Source organism: Pongo abelii, chromosome X, assembly GCF_028885655.2.
Source record: "Pongo abelii isolate AG06213 chromosome X, NHGRI_mPonAbe1-v2.0_pri, whole genome shotgun sequence".
NCBI classification, from domain to species: domain Eukaryota; kingdom Metazoa; phylum Chordata; class Mammalia; order Primates; family Hominidae; genus Pongo; species Pongo abelii.
Genome location: NC_072008.2, coordinates 11,192,511 through 11,208,164, shown reverse-complemented (window position 1 = coordinate 11,208,164; position 15,654 = coordinate 11,192,511). Strand labels below are relative to the sequence as shown.

General features: G+C 39.5%; 1 protein-coding gene across 3 annotated transcripts in view; it reads left to right on the top strand.

Moving 5' to 3' along the window:
- The window catches only part of ARHGAP6 (Rho GTPase activating protein 6), a 541,363-nt gene that overhangs the window by 498,333 nt on the left and 27,376 nt on the right, over positions 1–15,654 (top strand). For all 3 annotated transcript variants that reach the window (XM_002831374.5, XM_054544332.2, XM_054544331.2), the window contains exons 7-9: positions 2,376–2,526; positions 3,578–3,726; positions 12,028–12,207. In XM_002831374.5, coding sequence (XP_002831420.2) covers positions 2,376–2,526; positions 3,578–3,726; positions 12,028–12,207 — 480 coding nt within the window. The remainder of the gene's footprint in view (positions 1–2,375; positions 2,527–3,577; positions 3,727–12,027; positions 12,208–15,654) is intronic.

Below are 15,654 nucleotides of genomic sequence, written 5' to 3'. Positions count from 1 at the left end.
ATGCACGTATACTCGGAAAAGAAGCATGGTGTGTTTGAATGATCACAAGTTGGAGGAGTGCCAGTGGAAGCCTTCTTTGTTTTGGCTGCCTGACACACGCTGATGGCATGTTGTCTGGAATCAATTAGTAGTTCAGGACAGTGATGGGTATTCATTCTCATCAGGTGGACAGGTAGCAAGTGCCAGAAATTACTCATCAGTTATATCTGGATCCATTAAAGGGGAAACCTTTGCATGGAGTTGTATTTAAGGATTACCCAATAAAAATATAATTAGTGTTTACTTAGAAGTAGATTTCAAGTATGAAATATGCCCTAACTCACTCATCATTTTACTTTGTTATATGACCCCTTAGCACCCTGCACTTTTCCCTTAGATCACTAGCCACAATGTTAAGAGTGAATTATTTGTGGGATTGCCTGCTTATCACCTTGTTTCTCTAAAGGGACTTTGCCTTTTTATTCACTAGTGTATTTTGTGGGCCTGTAACAGGGAATGTGTAGTAATCTTTGTTGAATGAATGGATGGATGAAAGATTGAAAACAAATGAACTCTTAGAGAAGTTTGTTGCATAGTGTAGGTTTATGAAGTTACATAATTATTTCTACAGCAGAGAACAATGCGTAAGAAAAGTTGAGCTGCTAGAGATAAAAGTAGGGTGTGGAGTTATTACTCTCTTGCTACTGTGTTTTCTTGCTGCTGTAAGTGATAATAGACCTAGTATAATGATTAAGGCAGGGAATCCTTCTGGTAATTGTTAATAAGACTACTTTGACAAATATAAGACAGCTTTTATTTAGTTATTATCATCTTTTAAGTCTTAGTCATAAATGTATTATCAGGGCTCTTAATTTCATTTTTGCAGAAAAAAAATCTCTTTGCTTTCTTATTGAGTGACTCAGTAAAATTTCAACATTCAAACATGGCAGGATTGGTGACACACAGAAATGCTGTGTAATAGATTAATTCCTCCCTCCCACATTTATAGTTGACCTACATTGTCTTCTACCTCTTAGGTGTTCCTCCTAACCTGGTTGTCATTACCAAGCCCTTCTGCATATATCATTAACAATAAATCCACAGATAGTTTTATTTAATAATGCTTATATATATATGTATACATATATACGTATATATGATGTATATACATCATATATATACGTATATATGTATACTCATATATATACGTATATATGTATACTCATATATATACGTATATATGTATACTCATATATACATATGCATATATGTATATATGTATACTCATATATATACATATATGTATATATGTGTATATGTATACTCATACACATACAGATACGTATGTATAGGTATACTCATACACATACAGATACGTATGTATAGGTATACTCATACACATACAGATACGTATGTATAGGTATACTCATACACATACAGATACGTATGTATAGGTATACTCATACACATACAGATACGTATGTATAGGTATACTCATACACATACAGATACGTATGTATAGGTATACTCATACACATACAGATACGTATGTATAGGTATACTCATACACATACAGATACGTATGTATAGGTATACTCATACACATACAGATACGTATGTATAGGTATACTCATACACATACAGATACGTATGTATAGGTATACTCATACACATACAGATACGTATGTATAGGTATACTCATACACATACAGATACGTATGTATAGGTATACTCATACACATACAGATACGTATGTATAGGTATACTCATACACATACAGATACGTATGTATAGGTATACTCATACACATACAGATACGTATGTATAGGTATACTCATACACATACAGATACGTATGTATAGGTATACTCATACACATACAGATACGTATGTATAGGTATACTCATACACATACAGATACGTATGTATAGGTATACTCATACACATACAGATACGTATGTATAGGTATACTCATACACATACAGATACGTATGTATAGGTATACTCATACACATACAGATACGTATGTATAGGTATACTCATACACATACAGGTATGTATGTATAGGTATACTCATACACATACAGGTATGTATGTATAGGTATACTCATACACATACAGGTATGTATGTATAGGTATACTCATACACATACAGGTATGTATGTATAGGTATACTCATACACATACATGTATATGTATACACACACACACACACACATATTCATAGCTGGACTGTGTAAACTTGGCAGATCAAGGTGAGGATGTTGTTTGCTTCCCCTTCTTGGGGTCTGTGCAGTCTTAATTCCAGATGCTACGTGTCACAGCACTTCTCCTGCTGGGCACTGCACATTGAGGTATGGTGTTATGTGACTGCCACTTGAACCATTGTTTTTCCAGTTACGTGAGGAATTTGACCGTGGGATTGATGTCTCTCTGGAGGAGGAGCACAGTGTTCATGATGTGGCAGCCTTGCTGAAAGAGTTCCTGAGGGACATGCCGGACCCCCTTCTTACCAGGGAGCTGTACACAGCTTTCATCAACACTCTCTGTGCGTAATACAGCCATATGTGGGAAAGTGGCCCTGGAATACTAAGATGTCCAACTCATTCATCATAACTTTATGCATATGTTTCCTGATAACTTTTTGTCCTTATTTATCAACCTCTAAAGAGTGAGCTACTTGGGGGAATTTCTCAGATTTACCCTGGGAATAATTAACAAGAAGAAAGTTGCAATAAAACAAATGGAAATAGCCAAGAAGAATTTGAGGTGCTTTCAAATAACCCAAGAACAGTAGAAAGTGCTATGAGTTAGTGCTTAGAGTACCAACAAGAGTTCACATTGAGTCTGTGCCTAAAAATGAGTTTGTGTTTCTGGTATGAAGAAGGAGGGAACCACGAGAATACAGAGTGAGAAAGGAGGGCAGCAACACTCCAGGGGAAGCAAGATGCCATAGCCCAGTGCCAGGGCTTTCAACATAGCTGCTTCTGGGCTGTAGCTACAGATCCCATGAAGAAGAAAAAAAGGAGGAGGTAGAGGAGAGATAGGCCAAACCTGGGTCAACCTCCATACATTTCTTCCTCCAATGCTGCAATTCAAATAGGATCACAACAGGGAGAGAAGACATCGTCTTTGCTGTATCTTGGTTATTGCCAATAAAATATCTGTCCCTTGTGAATTGCTCAACAGAAAAGAGCCTTAAATCCATTATAAACTCAAATTTCAGAATGTTCACCAATTTTCAGCCATTGTTAATAGATATTTACCAAAAATGGAAGACTGAAATCCTTAAACTAGGTGATGAATAATGCCAGGGAAGGGGGGAGAAGAAAGTAAGGGAAATTGAGTTACCTTTTTTTTTTTAACCTGGATTACAGTTATTTTTCTAGGTATTACACTTCTCCAGGTCTAATTTGGCTTTATATCTTTCATAGAATCTTGCTGGTAAATTGCTAAAGCAATGGGCAAATGAGTGAAGGCATGAAATGGGAATTGCCTTGATAATCCCTTTCTTGAGACAATTGAGAGGAGGCCTTTCCTCTGTGCCTGAATAGTATGGGCTCCCCTTTTATTTGAGTACCTCTTTTTGCCTTGCTTAGTGTTGGAGCCGGAGGAACAGCTGGGCACCTTGCAGCTCCTCATATACCTTCTACCTCCCTGCAACTGCGACACCCTCCACCGCCTCCTACAGTTCCTCTCCATCGTGGCCAGGCATGCTGATGACAACATCAGCAAAGATGGGCAAGAGGTAAGACGCCTTTGCTGCCATAGACGCTGTGACTCTTCCTCTCCCCTATTTTAAAAGGGCATACCACCAAAATGGCCATTTTGCCTGGAGGTAATGACGTCTCCCCTTCTCCAACCTAGCTGTCTCTGTAGGAAGAGACTAATGCAGGACCTTCTCTAGAGGGACAGTTCCTAAAAGTGCATGGGCCATGAGCCTCCTTATATGTTTCAAGTATGCTTCCAAATGAGGCTGTCATTTTCCATGATGAGGCTTTACTCAAGACTCTGAACTTCCGTTTGTAAAGAAGAAAAACAATGAACTACAGAAGTGCTTGCAACCATGTAAAAGTGGAATGATGGGGGTGGGAAGAGATTGTTATAATTGATTTTACCTGCTTCTATAACTTGGCGCCCAAATATGATGTCACCTCTTTATTCTTCCAGTTTGTCCCTGGAGCTCCCATCTGCACTATAAGCAAGAAGTCTAGTATCTCCCTTTTGAGGGATCCTTTCCTTTCTTAAACCCTCCCCCCAAAACGGGGACTTGCTCGATGCAAGGGAGGGTCAGTCCTGCTTCCAAACCAGGTGTGGAGGAAACTAGGTCTGATCTGCTGACCATTGCCATTGTGTCTTGATGTCACATGGTATCAACTGCTCAAAGCAGGTTGTACATAGTCCCACAGACTCTTTAGAAATGTTCTTGTTGGATCTGATCCCCACTCAGGCCCCAGTGTGCCCCCCCACCAAATCTAAGATCTTGGGTTCTGGTTCTCTTTGGTTACACTCATATATTTCAAGATTTTTTTTGTTTGTTTCACCGTTGGACAAATGAGATGCTGGCTTCAATTTCAAGTTGCTTACTAATAGGCAACGTATTTAATCTTCACCTTAACAAAAGACACCCCCTTTCCTCTTTGATACCATGCAGTTATACCTTTCCCTGACCTCGGATTCCTGAGGAGGTTTTAGACTCCTTAATAAGCTAACATGCACTGTAAATCAATAAGAAGGGGCCAGAGGCATTCCAAACTTACTTAACCACAGAAACTTTTTTGTAATTTCTTGTTAAACAAAGCTCAGCTGCATTGTGGCTTCAGTTCTGTGTTTGTCAAATTTCTTTCCCAAAGAACGTGGTTATGTATAATTTTTTTCACTCTAATCCAGAAAGGCAATTCTGCATTTCTTCTCGTCCTCCTCCTTATGGGTGTGAGAATGGAACTCTACTGACTTAGCCATTTATCTCTATAGCAGTTATAATTAGTGAAGCCCCAGATGGCTTCAGGTTTCATAATATGGCACTGACACCTTATTTCAGCATACACAGCTCTTTGATGGGCATACTATAATTCTCATAATTGTTAAGTAGTTTTATTACTCATTTGGATGCCAGCCTCTATCAACTACAGTTATAACAGAAGCTATAGCATGATCTGCCTAATTGCTGGGGGAAAGCAGAGCTCTGTGTTTAAAGGTACTTCAGTTACTTCTCTGACATTTCTTAAGTACTATGTGAGAAGGAGAAAATTGGGTCTCAGGTAATTAAGAAGGCATTGATGAAAGCAAAAGTTTCAATTGAACTCATTATTGCCCTTTTAGAATCATTTTCAGACATTCTTTCCATTCAGTTGCTGAACAAGTCTCCATTGCCTATGCCAAAAAGAAGAAAATATTCTTGGATAGGTGTAAATGAAACAGCATGCTGGAATATTAGCTACCATTTATGTCTCTCCTTCCATGAGCTGGCTTTGTGCTAGGGGACATATATATATACATATATATATGCAAATCCTCTTAACAGGCAAAAGAGATATCACCGTCTCCATGTTTCAGAAGTGAAAACTTAGGGCCAGGGGAGCTAAGTAACTTACCTAGCAACCCACAGAGAGCTTCCACTTAAGGTTGTACGAGTGGCATATTAGTGCATTTCACAACTCTAGGGGAGGTGCCATGGACCCCATAGTCGCTGTAGATTTGCAGAGTTATTAGGACAGTATCCCAGTGGATGATAGAAAAAGATCTTGAAGAAGGGCAATGTCGTTATACTGGTTAATGGGTCGGGTTGGTCCCCTTACTAGCAAAGTCCAAGCTGTGCATAGAACCTGAGCCAGTCTAAGAGAAAAGAAGTACAGAATAGGAATTAGAAGAAAAAAAAATGTACTGGGGTCTAGGTCAGGGTTTCTCAGCCTCTGCACAATTGATATTTGGAGCTAGGAATTCTTTGTCATGGGGCTGTCCTGTGCATTGTAGGATGTTTAGCAGCATCCCTGGCCTCTTCCCACTAGATGCCAGTAGCAGTACATCTCCTCTCCCACCAAGTTGTGACAACCAAATATATCTCCAAACATTTCCAGGTCTCCCCTGAGGAGAAGGGTTCAAAATCACCCCTGGTTGAGAGCGCTTGATAGCTCTTTAATTCACTGACCATGTGTTGTTGGAAAAATCTATTAACCTTCCTATACCTGGGTCTCCTCATCTGAACTTGAGGAATGAAAATTCTTCAACCAGCCTTGAAGAGTGGTTGAGAGACCTAGTTTACTGTAAGGAATATGGAATTATCCTGGTGACAGTGAAGTTGTAAAAGGAAGCCAGGGTTTACAAGGGTTTCTAGACACTCTTGACCTGAACATTGCGTCAGAATGAAAGACTAATAGCCAAAGATTAAAGCAGCAGGAGAAATATAAGGAAAGAAAGAAATATAAGGAAATATAAAGAAAATATATTTAATATATATTTTAATATTCTAAAATATAAAGAAAATATAAAGAAATATAAGGAAATCGTTAGCAGTGACAGGAGAGCAGGCAGCTCTCACAGCCATTGTGAACTGTAGTAAAGGCTACGGAGTAGTGAAGTACTGAGGGAGACAATGAGAAATTGGGCCATGTTCATAAATTGCTGAATATCTCTGTGCAGGGCAGGTGGTTGATTCTTTTAAGCTGTGAATCCTTGGAAGGATTCAACTAATGAGTGATATAATCCACGTTGTAGATTGGCTAGAGACAAAGGGAGAGTGAGTTAGGAGGCTTTTGTATCAATAGTAATATGGACAACAGCAATTCCTATTATAAACATTTCCATGTAAGAATGGCTTTGGTAGGCCAGGCGCGGTGGCTCACGCCTGTAATCCCAGCACTTTGGGAGGCCGAGGTGGGCGGATCACGAGGTCAGGAGATCGAGACCATCCTGGCTAACATGGTAAAACCCTGTCTCTACTAAAAAAAATACAAAAAATATTAGCCGGGCATGGTGGTGGGTGCCTGTAGTCCCAGCAACTCAGGAGGCTGCGGCAGGAGAATGGTGTGAACCCGGAAGGCGGAGCTTGCAGTGCGCCGAGATCACGCCACTGCACACCAGCCTGGGAGACAGAGCAAGACTCCATCTCAAAAATAAATAAATAAATAAATAAATAAATAAATAAATAAGAATGGCCTTGGGATTTGAATCATGCATGTCCTGAGCATCTACCCTAGTTTCCTGTAAACCAATGACTATTGCTCAGAGATTTTCTAGTGACTGGCCTCAGGATACAATGGCATCTAAGAGGTGGAGGAGGTGAGGACACAAGGCAATATAGAATTAGGGAATGCACTGCAGAGTCATTGCAGACGTTCAGAGAAGTGATGAGCATGGGCCAGAAAAGTTAGGAATGGCTTCATGGAGGAGGTTGAATTTAAGATGCACATCAAAGGGTGTGTAGGGATTGAGTACATGGACCACATAAGCACAGCAGTGGGATGGGAGTTAGCGAAACCCCTTCTGTTAGAAGTCAAGGGTAGAGGGAGAGGATCAAGAGAGGAGTTATTTATTATTTTTTAGTTGATTTGGCATGAGCAGGTAGAGAATATGGAATGGGCAGACTGGAGTAAAGCTAAATACCAAATTGTAAAATATGGTCAAAACCCAACATTTTTCAACTTCTTCTCTTCCCTATTTTTCTAGTATGTATTATCTGTTAGGGTGTTGTTTGGGGGGATTGCAACATAGATGAAACCTGAAGCAGATTGTAAAGAAGCTTGAAAGCTCACACAGGTTCTGCCAGCACCTTGCTGCATAACTTGTCTTTATGAAAGAGAGGAGGAGGAAGGAAAACAGAGTTGGGATGGGGGGTGGTCTTAGCTTCCTCATCTACAAAATGAACATAATATTTTCTCTTTGATATGTGCTTAAAATTCAATGCATCATTCACTGGTGAGATCTTAAAGATGTCTAAAAGAAGGGCATGAGAAAAATTGTTGACCAGTCAATCAGTGCTTTTTTGGGAAAAAATAGCAGTATTTTATTGAATTGTGGTGTTTTGCTATCTTGTGTTTGTTTTGTTTTCTTCTATTTTGTTTAGTTTGCTATTTGCTTTGCTCCTTAGGGAAAAGAGAAATTCCCAAGTGTAAGAAATATTGCATTTCTTCAAGAAAGAATATAGCAGGAACAAAATTGAAACCTCCTGAGCAGTGGTTTTTCAGAGTTCAAGAACCCCCTGGCACTGCATGGAAAATGTGGTGTGAATATGCACTTGTTTGGTGAGAGTCCATAGCTGGCATTGAGTTCTCAAAGGGTCTATGAGGCAAAAAAGAAGTTACAAACCACCAATGTAGGGCCATGATTACTGATCTTTGAGGAGGTACATGCCTCTAGGAAATGGTAGGTTGGCTTTGGAACTTAGCAAGACCCACATGTGTCTCCCCTCACCCTCGTTCAGCCCTGTTTTAAAGCTCATTTTCCCATTTCCCCATGCCATGGCTGGGTCTCCCAAGCAAGAGGAAACAGGAAGAGATGTAGCAATGGGATGAAGAGAGTAGGGCTGCCTAGAGTGGGGCCACCAGCTTCGCTTCTTTCTATACCATCTCCTGGCTCTGAGCTTTGGGCATCACTTCCCTCATCTATAAAATAGGGGCAACAGCAGCAGCTGTTTCTTAAGCTTATAGTAAGAAAGAATTGAAAAGGCCAGTGGAAAGCCCCTAGCCTGGTACCTGTACATACTAGACTTTTAACAGATATGAGCTATTCATATGAAGCTTAGAAATGATCTAGGATGTTCATTTAGTGAAGATAAAAGTTTTCTTGAATTGCTAGCTAATTAAAAAACGAAGTAATGGCCTGGCTCGAGTGTACATTGTATTACCTAGACACAGCCGTATAGTATATATATAAATATATGCTGAAACACATGGAGAAAAGGTGGATGTTGCCTGGGAGCAAGTCTTCTTTCCATGTTAAAAAACAATAAAATAAAAGAAACCCCAAAAGTGTTAACAAACCCCAGCAGCTTGGTCTGCAGCTGGAATCTGTGTGCAGTTTTACAGATGGGTTGTATTCCATTCCCAGAATAGCAACAGGAGAAGGAAAGAGCGGAAACAGAGCTCTAGATTGTTCTTGTATGAAACATTCTTTTAAAAGAAAACAAAATCTTCCATTTGTTAATGTTTTTTTAAAAAAATGAGAAAACCCTAATATGACTTTAAAGGGGTAAGGGGAAACACTCCAAATACCTCTGAGTTCTAAAGGGAGGAATTTGAAAATGACACATATTTGATTTTCACCTTAACCATGAATTTCCAGGAAAAGAAAAATTAAATGAAAACTTGTCAATGAAATAAAAAACTTACCAATGAAATAAAACAAAGAAAAATGATTGAACGATCCTACATAAAGGGCACTTTCTTTCAAATTGTCAGTGTTTATCACATGAAATGATATCCCTTGGAGGCCAATCATTCACCTGAAAACAGCCTTGCCTTCTAAAAATAATACAAATTATTTCAGGTGAACGGGAGAGTCTGAGTAAGTTTCTCTAGGCTAGGGTTTCTCTACCTCGACACTAGTGACATGTAATACCAGATCATTCTTTGCTGTGAGATACCAGATCATCTGTTTGCACATATCAAAGAGAAAATATTATGTCTGTCTGTCCTGTGCATTACAGGATGTGGAACAGCACCCCTGGCCTCAGCCCACTAGATGCCAGGAGCACCCCTACCCTCAACCCACAGTTGTGACAACCAGAATTATCTCTAGACATGGTCGCATGTCCCCTGTGGGGTAAAATTGCTCCTGGTTGAGAACCACTGGTCTATGTGAATTTTTATTTCTGTTGTCAATATCAGTTGAGGGTCAGGATAAGTATGGGAACTGCGTCTGCTTGTTCGGGATCTTTTGCCTGGGAAGATCTACATAGCTTTTGAGAAACACCTGGGTGCCCAGCATTGAATTCAGGAGTCCCGATGAACAGCTGAAACAAAGCCCTCTGAACCCCACTCTCATCCTGTGGAGTCATGAGCTGGTGGCTGCCCTGCCCTGCAATCCCAGCATAGTATTTTCACCTGAAAAAAAGAGACAAGTAGAAAAAAATTCCCAAACCTTTAAAAATGTTCATATTCCTTATTACAACATTTCAACTTGTAGGAATTTACTCCTAAAAAGTGCTCACCCAAGCTCACAAAATATCTTTTCAAGGATATTTTTTGTACCATTGCTTATAATAACAGAAAATTCAAGACGACATCAATGCCTATCAGTTGACTGTGGCTAAAAAACATCATGGTTTATTCATGCATTGGGATTCTAGGGGCCAATGAAGACTGAAGACAGGATTTTTTTTTTTTTGTAGTGGAAAGATTATTGTAGCATGTTGTTAAGAGACAGTAAGCAAGTTACAAAATAATATATGGATGTGATCTCAGTTTTAAAGAAGAAAATATCAGGTATACATGTATATATGTGCACAGGAAGGCATAGGAATGGCTGATTCTTGGCAGTGGTGAAATTATGGGCATTTTTTTTTCTTTTGGCTTACCTGTACTTTCTAATTATTAATATATTGAATGTGAATAATTTTTTATACTTCAAGCAAAAAATAGTTCCCTTCCTTCACCCCGTACTCCCCTTTAGCTCCTCCTACATTTCTTCTTCTTCCTTTTCTGTGATATCTTTTGAAGAAAGTGTCTACATTCACTGTTTCCACTTCTGCAACTGTGGCTCATTCCTGCCACACCACTGACATGACTCTTAGCTGGGACATCAGAACCATCAGAGAGTCCGTGCTGGAGGGAAGGGTCACATCTCGATGACCCTCTGCCACAGTTGATAACTCACTTGAAACTCCCCTGTCATTTCTTCTTGGACACAGGTTTCTTTTATTCTAACTTCTCACCCATTATTGGCCTCCTTCATCAGCTGCTCCTTAAGGGTGCTGGAGTCTCCAGGAACCCCTTTTCAGCCCTTCATGTTCCTCACTTAACTGTCCTTCCATTTTTTCATTTGTTAAAACACAAGATCCTTACCCTCTGCATTATCCTCCTCACCCCCTCCATAACTTTGGAAGCTGCTCTTCATCCCTACTTCTTCCTTCCTAGTTCAGACACTAGTTGCTGTGGCCTAGACTGTTGTGGTATGTCCCAGGTAGTCTTACTTCCTTGCATCCCCCATCCCCTGGTTCCATAGATTGCTCTTCCTGAAATGCAGATTCCATTTCCATTCTGCTCTGTTCAGAATCCTCTTGCCCTTAGATCACAGTTTGAATTCCTTGGTCTGACACACGAAGATCATCTCACCTGGCCCTTGCCTGCCTTTCCTGCAGAACTCCCTACCACACTGAGCTTCCTGGGGCTCCATGACGTATTTTAGATGTTTCTGTCTTTGCATGTGTGGTGCTTTCTCCATTGTAAAATTACCCCCTACCCCAGATCCTTTGCTTTTCAGCCTAGCAAACTCTATTCTTCTTTTGAGAGTTTGTGCAAATGCTTCCGCCTCTGTGGTAGTGACCCTGGGGCCTTCGGAGTTGAGAGCTTTATACTTTGTACTCATTACCTGTAAGTGATAGGTTTATTTCCTCCCTAGAATGAGAGCCCTTTAAAATAAGGACTATGTTGTAATCATTGCTGGAAAAATTTTAAAATAATTACAATATATGAAAAATGCTCAGCCTGTGATAGGTGCTGAGTGGATGGATCAGTGGTGAGATTATGGGTTGATGAATGAAGGGATGGATGGAGAAATGGATAGATGGATGGATGGGTGTCAATATTTCTTAAGTGCAAACAGGATAGAAATTTTATATAGTACCCATTTTACAATAAACGACTTAGAGTTGCAAATTTTTATTCAATATGCTATTGAGATGATCACTGAACTATGAGCTTCAATCCAAGATATTAAAGCAAAAGGAAAATAATGATGCCCTCCATGGCATGGATTCTGATAGAGATGATGGCATCCTTGCAGGATAAAAAAAAAATATATATGGAGAGTAAAAGGTTTCATTGATTGTTGAATCACCCAGTATTTTGAAAGGCAAACATAACAACAGTCTTTGTGTTCTGTTCTCTCATAGGTCACTGGGAATAAAATGACATCTCTAAACTTAGCCACCATATTTGGACCCAACCTGCTGCACAAGCAGAAGTCATCAGACAAAGAATTCTCAGTCCAGAGTTCAGCCCGGGCTGAGGAGAGCACGGCCATCATCGCTGTTGTGCAAAAGATGATTGAAAATTATGAAGCCCTGTTCATGGTAGGTGGCCCTTCTGTGGCAGGACATCACAGCAAACTGCCTATTGGTTTCCTCTGGAGGCAGGATGAAATTCTAGTAGACCACCCTCTGGGGTGCAGTGCTGCTCACTGAATTCATTGGAAGTCAGTTTCAGCAGGAGTAGAAATTTGCACAACTATGATGTCATTTTGAGTTTGTGATTCCATGTTTAAACAAACATACCAAATTATAATTTTCATTTTGTTGTCCTCTAAACCATGGTCACATTTTGGAGTCATTTAATTATAAAGCAGTGTCCTTGCTCAAGACGTTAATAAAACCCTTCTTTATGGAATTGTGTCCCTCATGAATTCATGTATTCATAAGCTTCCTCAGTGGTTTCACCTCCTCCAAGGTCAATCTTGACATTTTACCTCCTACATGAAGCTTCACCTGTCCTTCCTTTGTCCTTCCCATGCCACTTCTCTGTCCCCTGCACTCCATTACTGTTGTTACTGATGTTTATCTTACCCAACATTGCGTATAGTAATTTATGACCATTTCCCCTAGTAGAGTATAAATGCATTTAAAACAAAGACTGCACCATTGTTATCTCCTCTCCATATCCTCTGTACACTTTTGGAAAGCCCTCCATCTGGCAGGCACTCAATAAATATTTTTTTGATTTGTATTGAATTACCAGTTCCTGTTTTCCTTCATCAAACTGCATTGCTTGCTACAACTTCCCTTGAAACATTAAAACAAATGCCAACTCTCTTCTATTTCTGTTCACCACTAATATTGCATGTCAAAATTTACAGGAACCTTCTTCATGTTTTTTCTCCCATTTCTCTTGTCAATTTGCAAACGCTATAAAGCCTGCCTATTCCACTAGAGCCTTTTGTGGCTCCTTCAACCAAGAATTCTAGTTACCTCTTTTAAATTTCTTTAGTAGTTTGTCTACACTTATCAAGTGCTTTGCATAAGATTTATGTCCACGTTTGTCTTATACTAATTACTTTTTGTAAATTTGAGACCCAGTGGTTTAGAATATTTGCCCTCTGTGTCTTACCTATGTGATTGTGACCGAGTAATTCAATACTCATTAAGCATCAATTCTAGCTTTAGAAATGGGAAAAACAAAAAGATGATGTAATTCTCGGGGTGGTGACCAGAATCATTTGATACGTGAAAGTATTGTGCAAACTGTAGCAGTTTGTGCAAGTGTTAATTAGTAATTATATTAGTTGGGTAACACGTGCTGCCTCAAATCTGAGTACTTACTTTAACACAAACATAAATATCACTCTGACATAAAGTTTAATCAGGTATTAGGTGGACAGCCTTCCAGGTGGTGATTTAGGAATCCCAGCTCCTTGTATTTTGAGGCTCTGACATTTTTTAGGGTTTTACGGGCAACCCCAGAAAGGTCATCCATTTTGTCCACTCAAATCTCATTGGCCAGAACTTATGCACAAGCCACACTTAACTTCAAGGGACGCTTGAAAATGTATCCTGGTTGGATCCCCAGGAGGAAGAGCAAATGAAAAGTTCACTGAGGTAGAATGGCATCCTGCTCCTGTTTGTGTCTCTGAAGCACTGTCCCTGGGTTGTACATGCTAAGCTCTCAAAAAATGTTGAATTAATAATTGACTCTGTATAAAATTTACATGTCAGCCTAAATCCTCATAATTAACTACATATTTGGATGAATCAAATGTCTGAACTTTTCAACATTTTCATCAAGTTTAAGTCACATATCATCTTGCCAAGTAGTCTTGGCATTACTTCATGTTCTCTGGATTTTTTTTTAACAAAATAATACTTCTCATCAAACTTAATTCTAGTATCTAATTAAAGTTCTCGTTTATATGAAACCACATATCATCGAGCATTTCTTTTCAACTCAGATACCAACAAAACTTTTCCTGGCTTCTTTGAAAATACAGCTGCTGCCATTTTAATTGTGCCATCCCTCTTCTTTCCATTTCCTGCCACTTGAATTACTAAGAACAGTATAAAAACATCAGTATTCTACCTTTTCCAGCTTTTCCCAAATCTGATCTTTGTTTGCCATTCTCTGTAGGGATTGATGTCAACATTCTCTCATACTTTTGGTCTCCAGTTATAGTCTTTACTTCTCATAGAGGCCTTTCCTGGCCACCCTGTCTAAAATGCACCTCCACCCTCCATCGCACACACACACACATCATCACTCCCTATTTCCTTTCCCTGCTTTTTCCCCTTAGCACTCACCACTGTTAACATTGGGTCTTACAGATTTCTCGTTTATGTTCCCCACTCCCTTGAAATGTAAACTACATGACAGGATGATTTTTTTTGGTCCATTTCTATCTATAGTACTTTCTTTACTGCATTATCCCGTGCCTGGGACATGGTAGGAACACAATAAATATTGGTTGAATTAATGAATGACTCAATGGTTGTTCTGTGACATATGATTTCCATATTACCAAGCCTTACTCCTTATACATATGAAAAGATTTGGGCATGGAGAAATTAAGGATACCTTTCTTGGAGTAAGTTAACCATTAATGTAATCATTCTTGACCTCTTTAGAAGGATTCTGGTAATCATATATTCAGAAAAATAACAGTGGAGTGGGAGGAAAAGGGAGACAAATATCTCAAGTCTTGGTCTATGAAAAGAAACTGACTCTGGAACCAGAAAATTTACTATTGTCCTGTCACTGTTATATATTGGCTACATGACCTCATCTTCTTCTGTTTCTGTTTCTTTAGTTATCAAATACTAGATTTGAATGAATGATAGCCAAGATCCCTTCTAGTTCTAAAATCTGCATGGTTCTATACCCTAGCACTGACTTCCCTTCCTTCCTTTTTATAAAGCACAGAAGAAAATTAATCTCATCACATTTTAGATTCTCTTGGCATATTTGGCAGTTGAGAAACTAGTCGGCTGTACCAAGGCTGGTGGTTGGTCAGCAAAGCTGATCTGCATGGGTGGACAAAAATGTAATCTTGTATGTCGCTATGTTGTTTTGTTTTGTTTGGCTTTTTAAAGAAGCTTTCAGAATTATAATTCCAAACAAAGAAGGATGAAGCTAGCCAGGGCCTGATGGTTAAAAGTAGTTAGTAATTGTGCAGTTTCACAGTCCTTGGGTTTAGGAGCTCGGAAAGGGAGGTGTCACTTCTATTAGCATTAGAAAGGAAGACTTGTTAGGAAAGGTAGCTGTGAGCTTGTCCTGGAAGGCAGAACAGACCTGGAGGCAGTGATTCCATAAAATAACTGGTGGAAGGGATATAGAAGCTCACAGAGGCCTGGCAGGGACCCAAAATTTCTTTTGGGTGTTCTAACATCCTTCATTTCCTGATGCTGAGACTGCCTCTCCCAAGTGGCCACTCTCTGAGTTAATGGGAAAGGGCAGAAAAGAATCTGGCTTCGTCCCGTAATACAGAAGAGGAACCTAGATGCAGAGGTTGACATACAATTTAAGAGTCTGGCTAG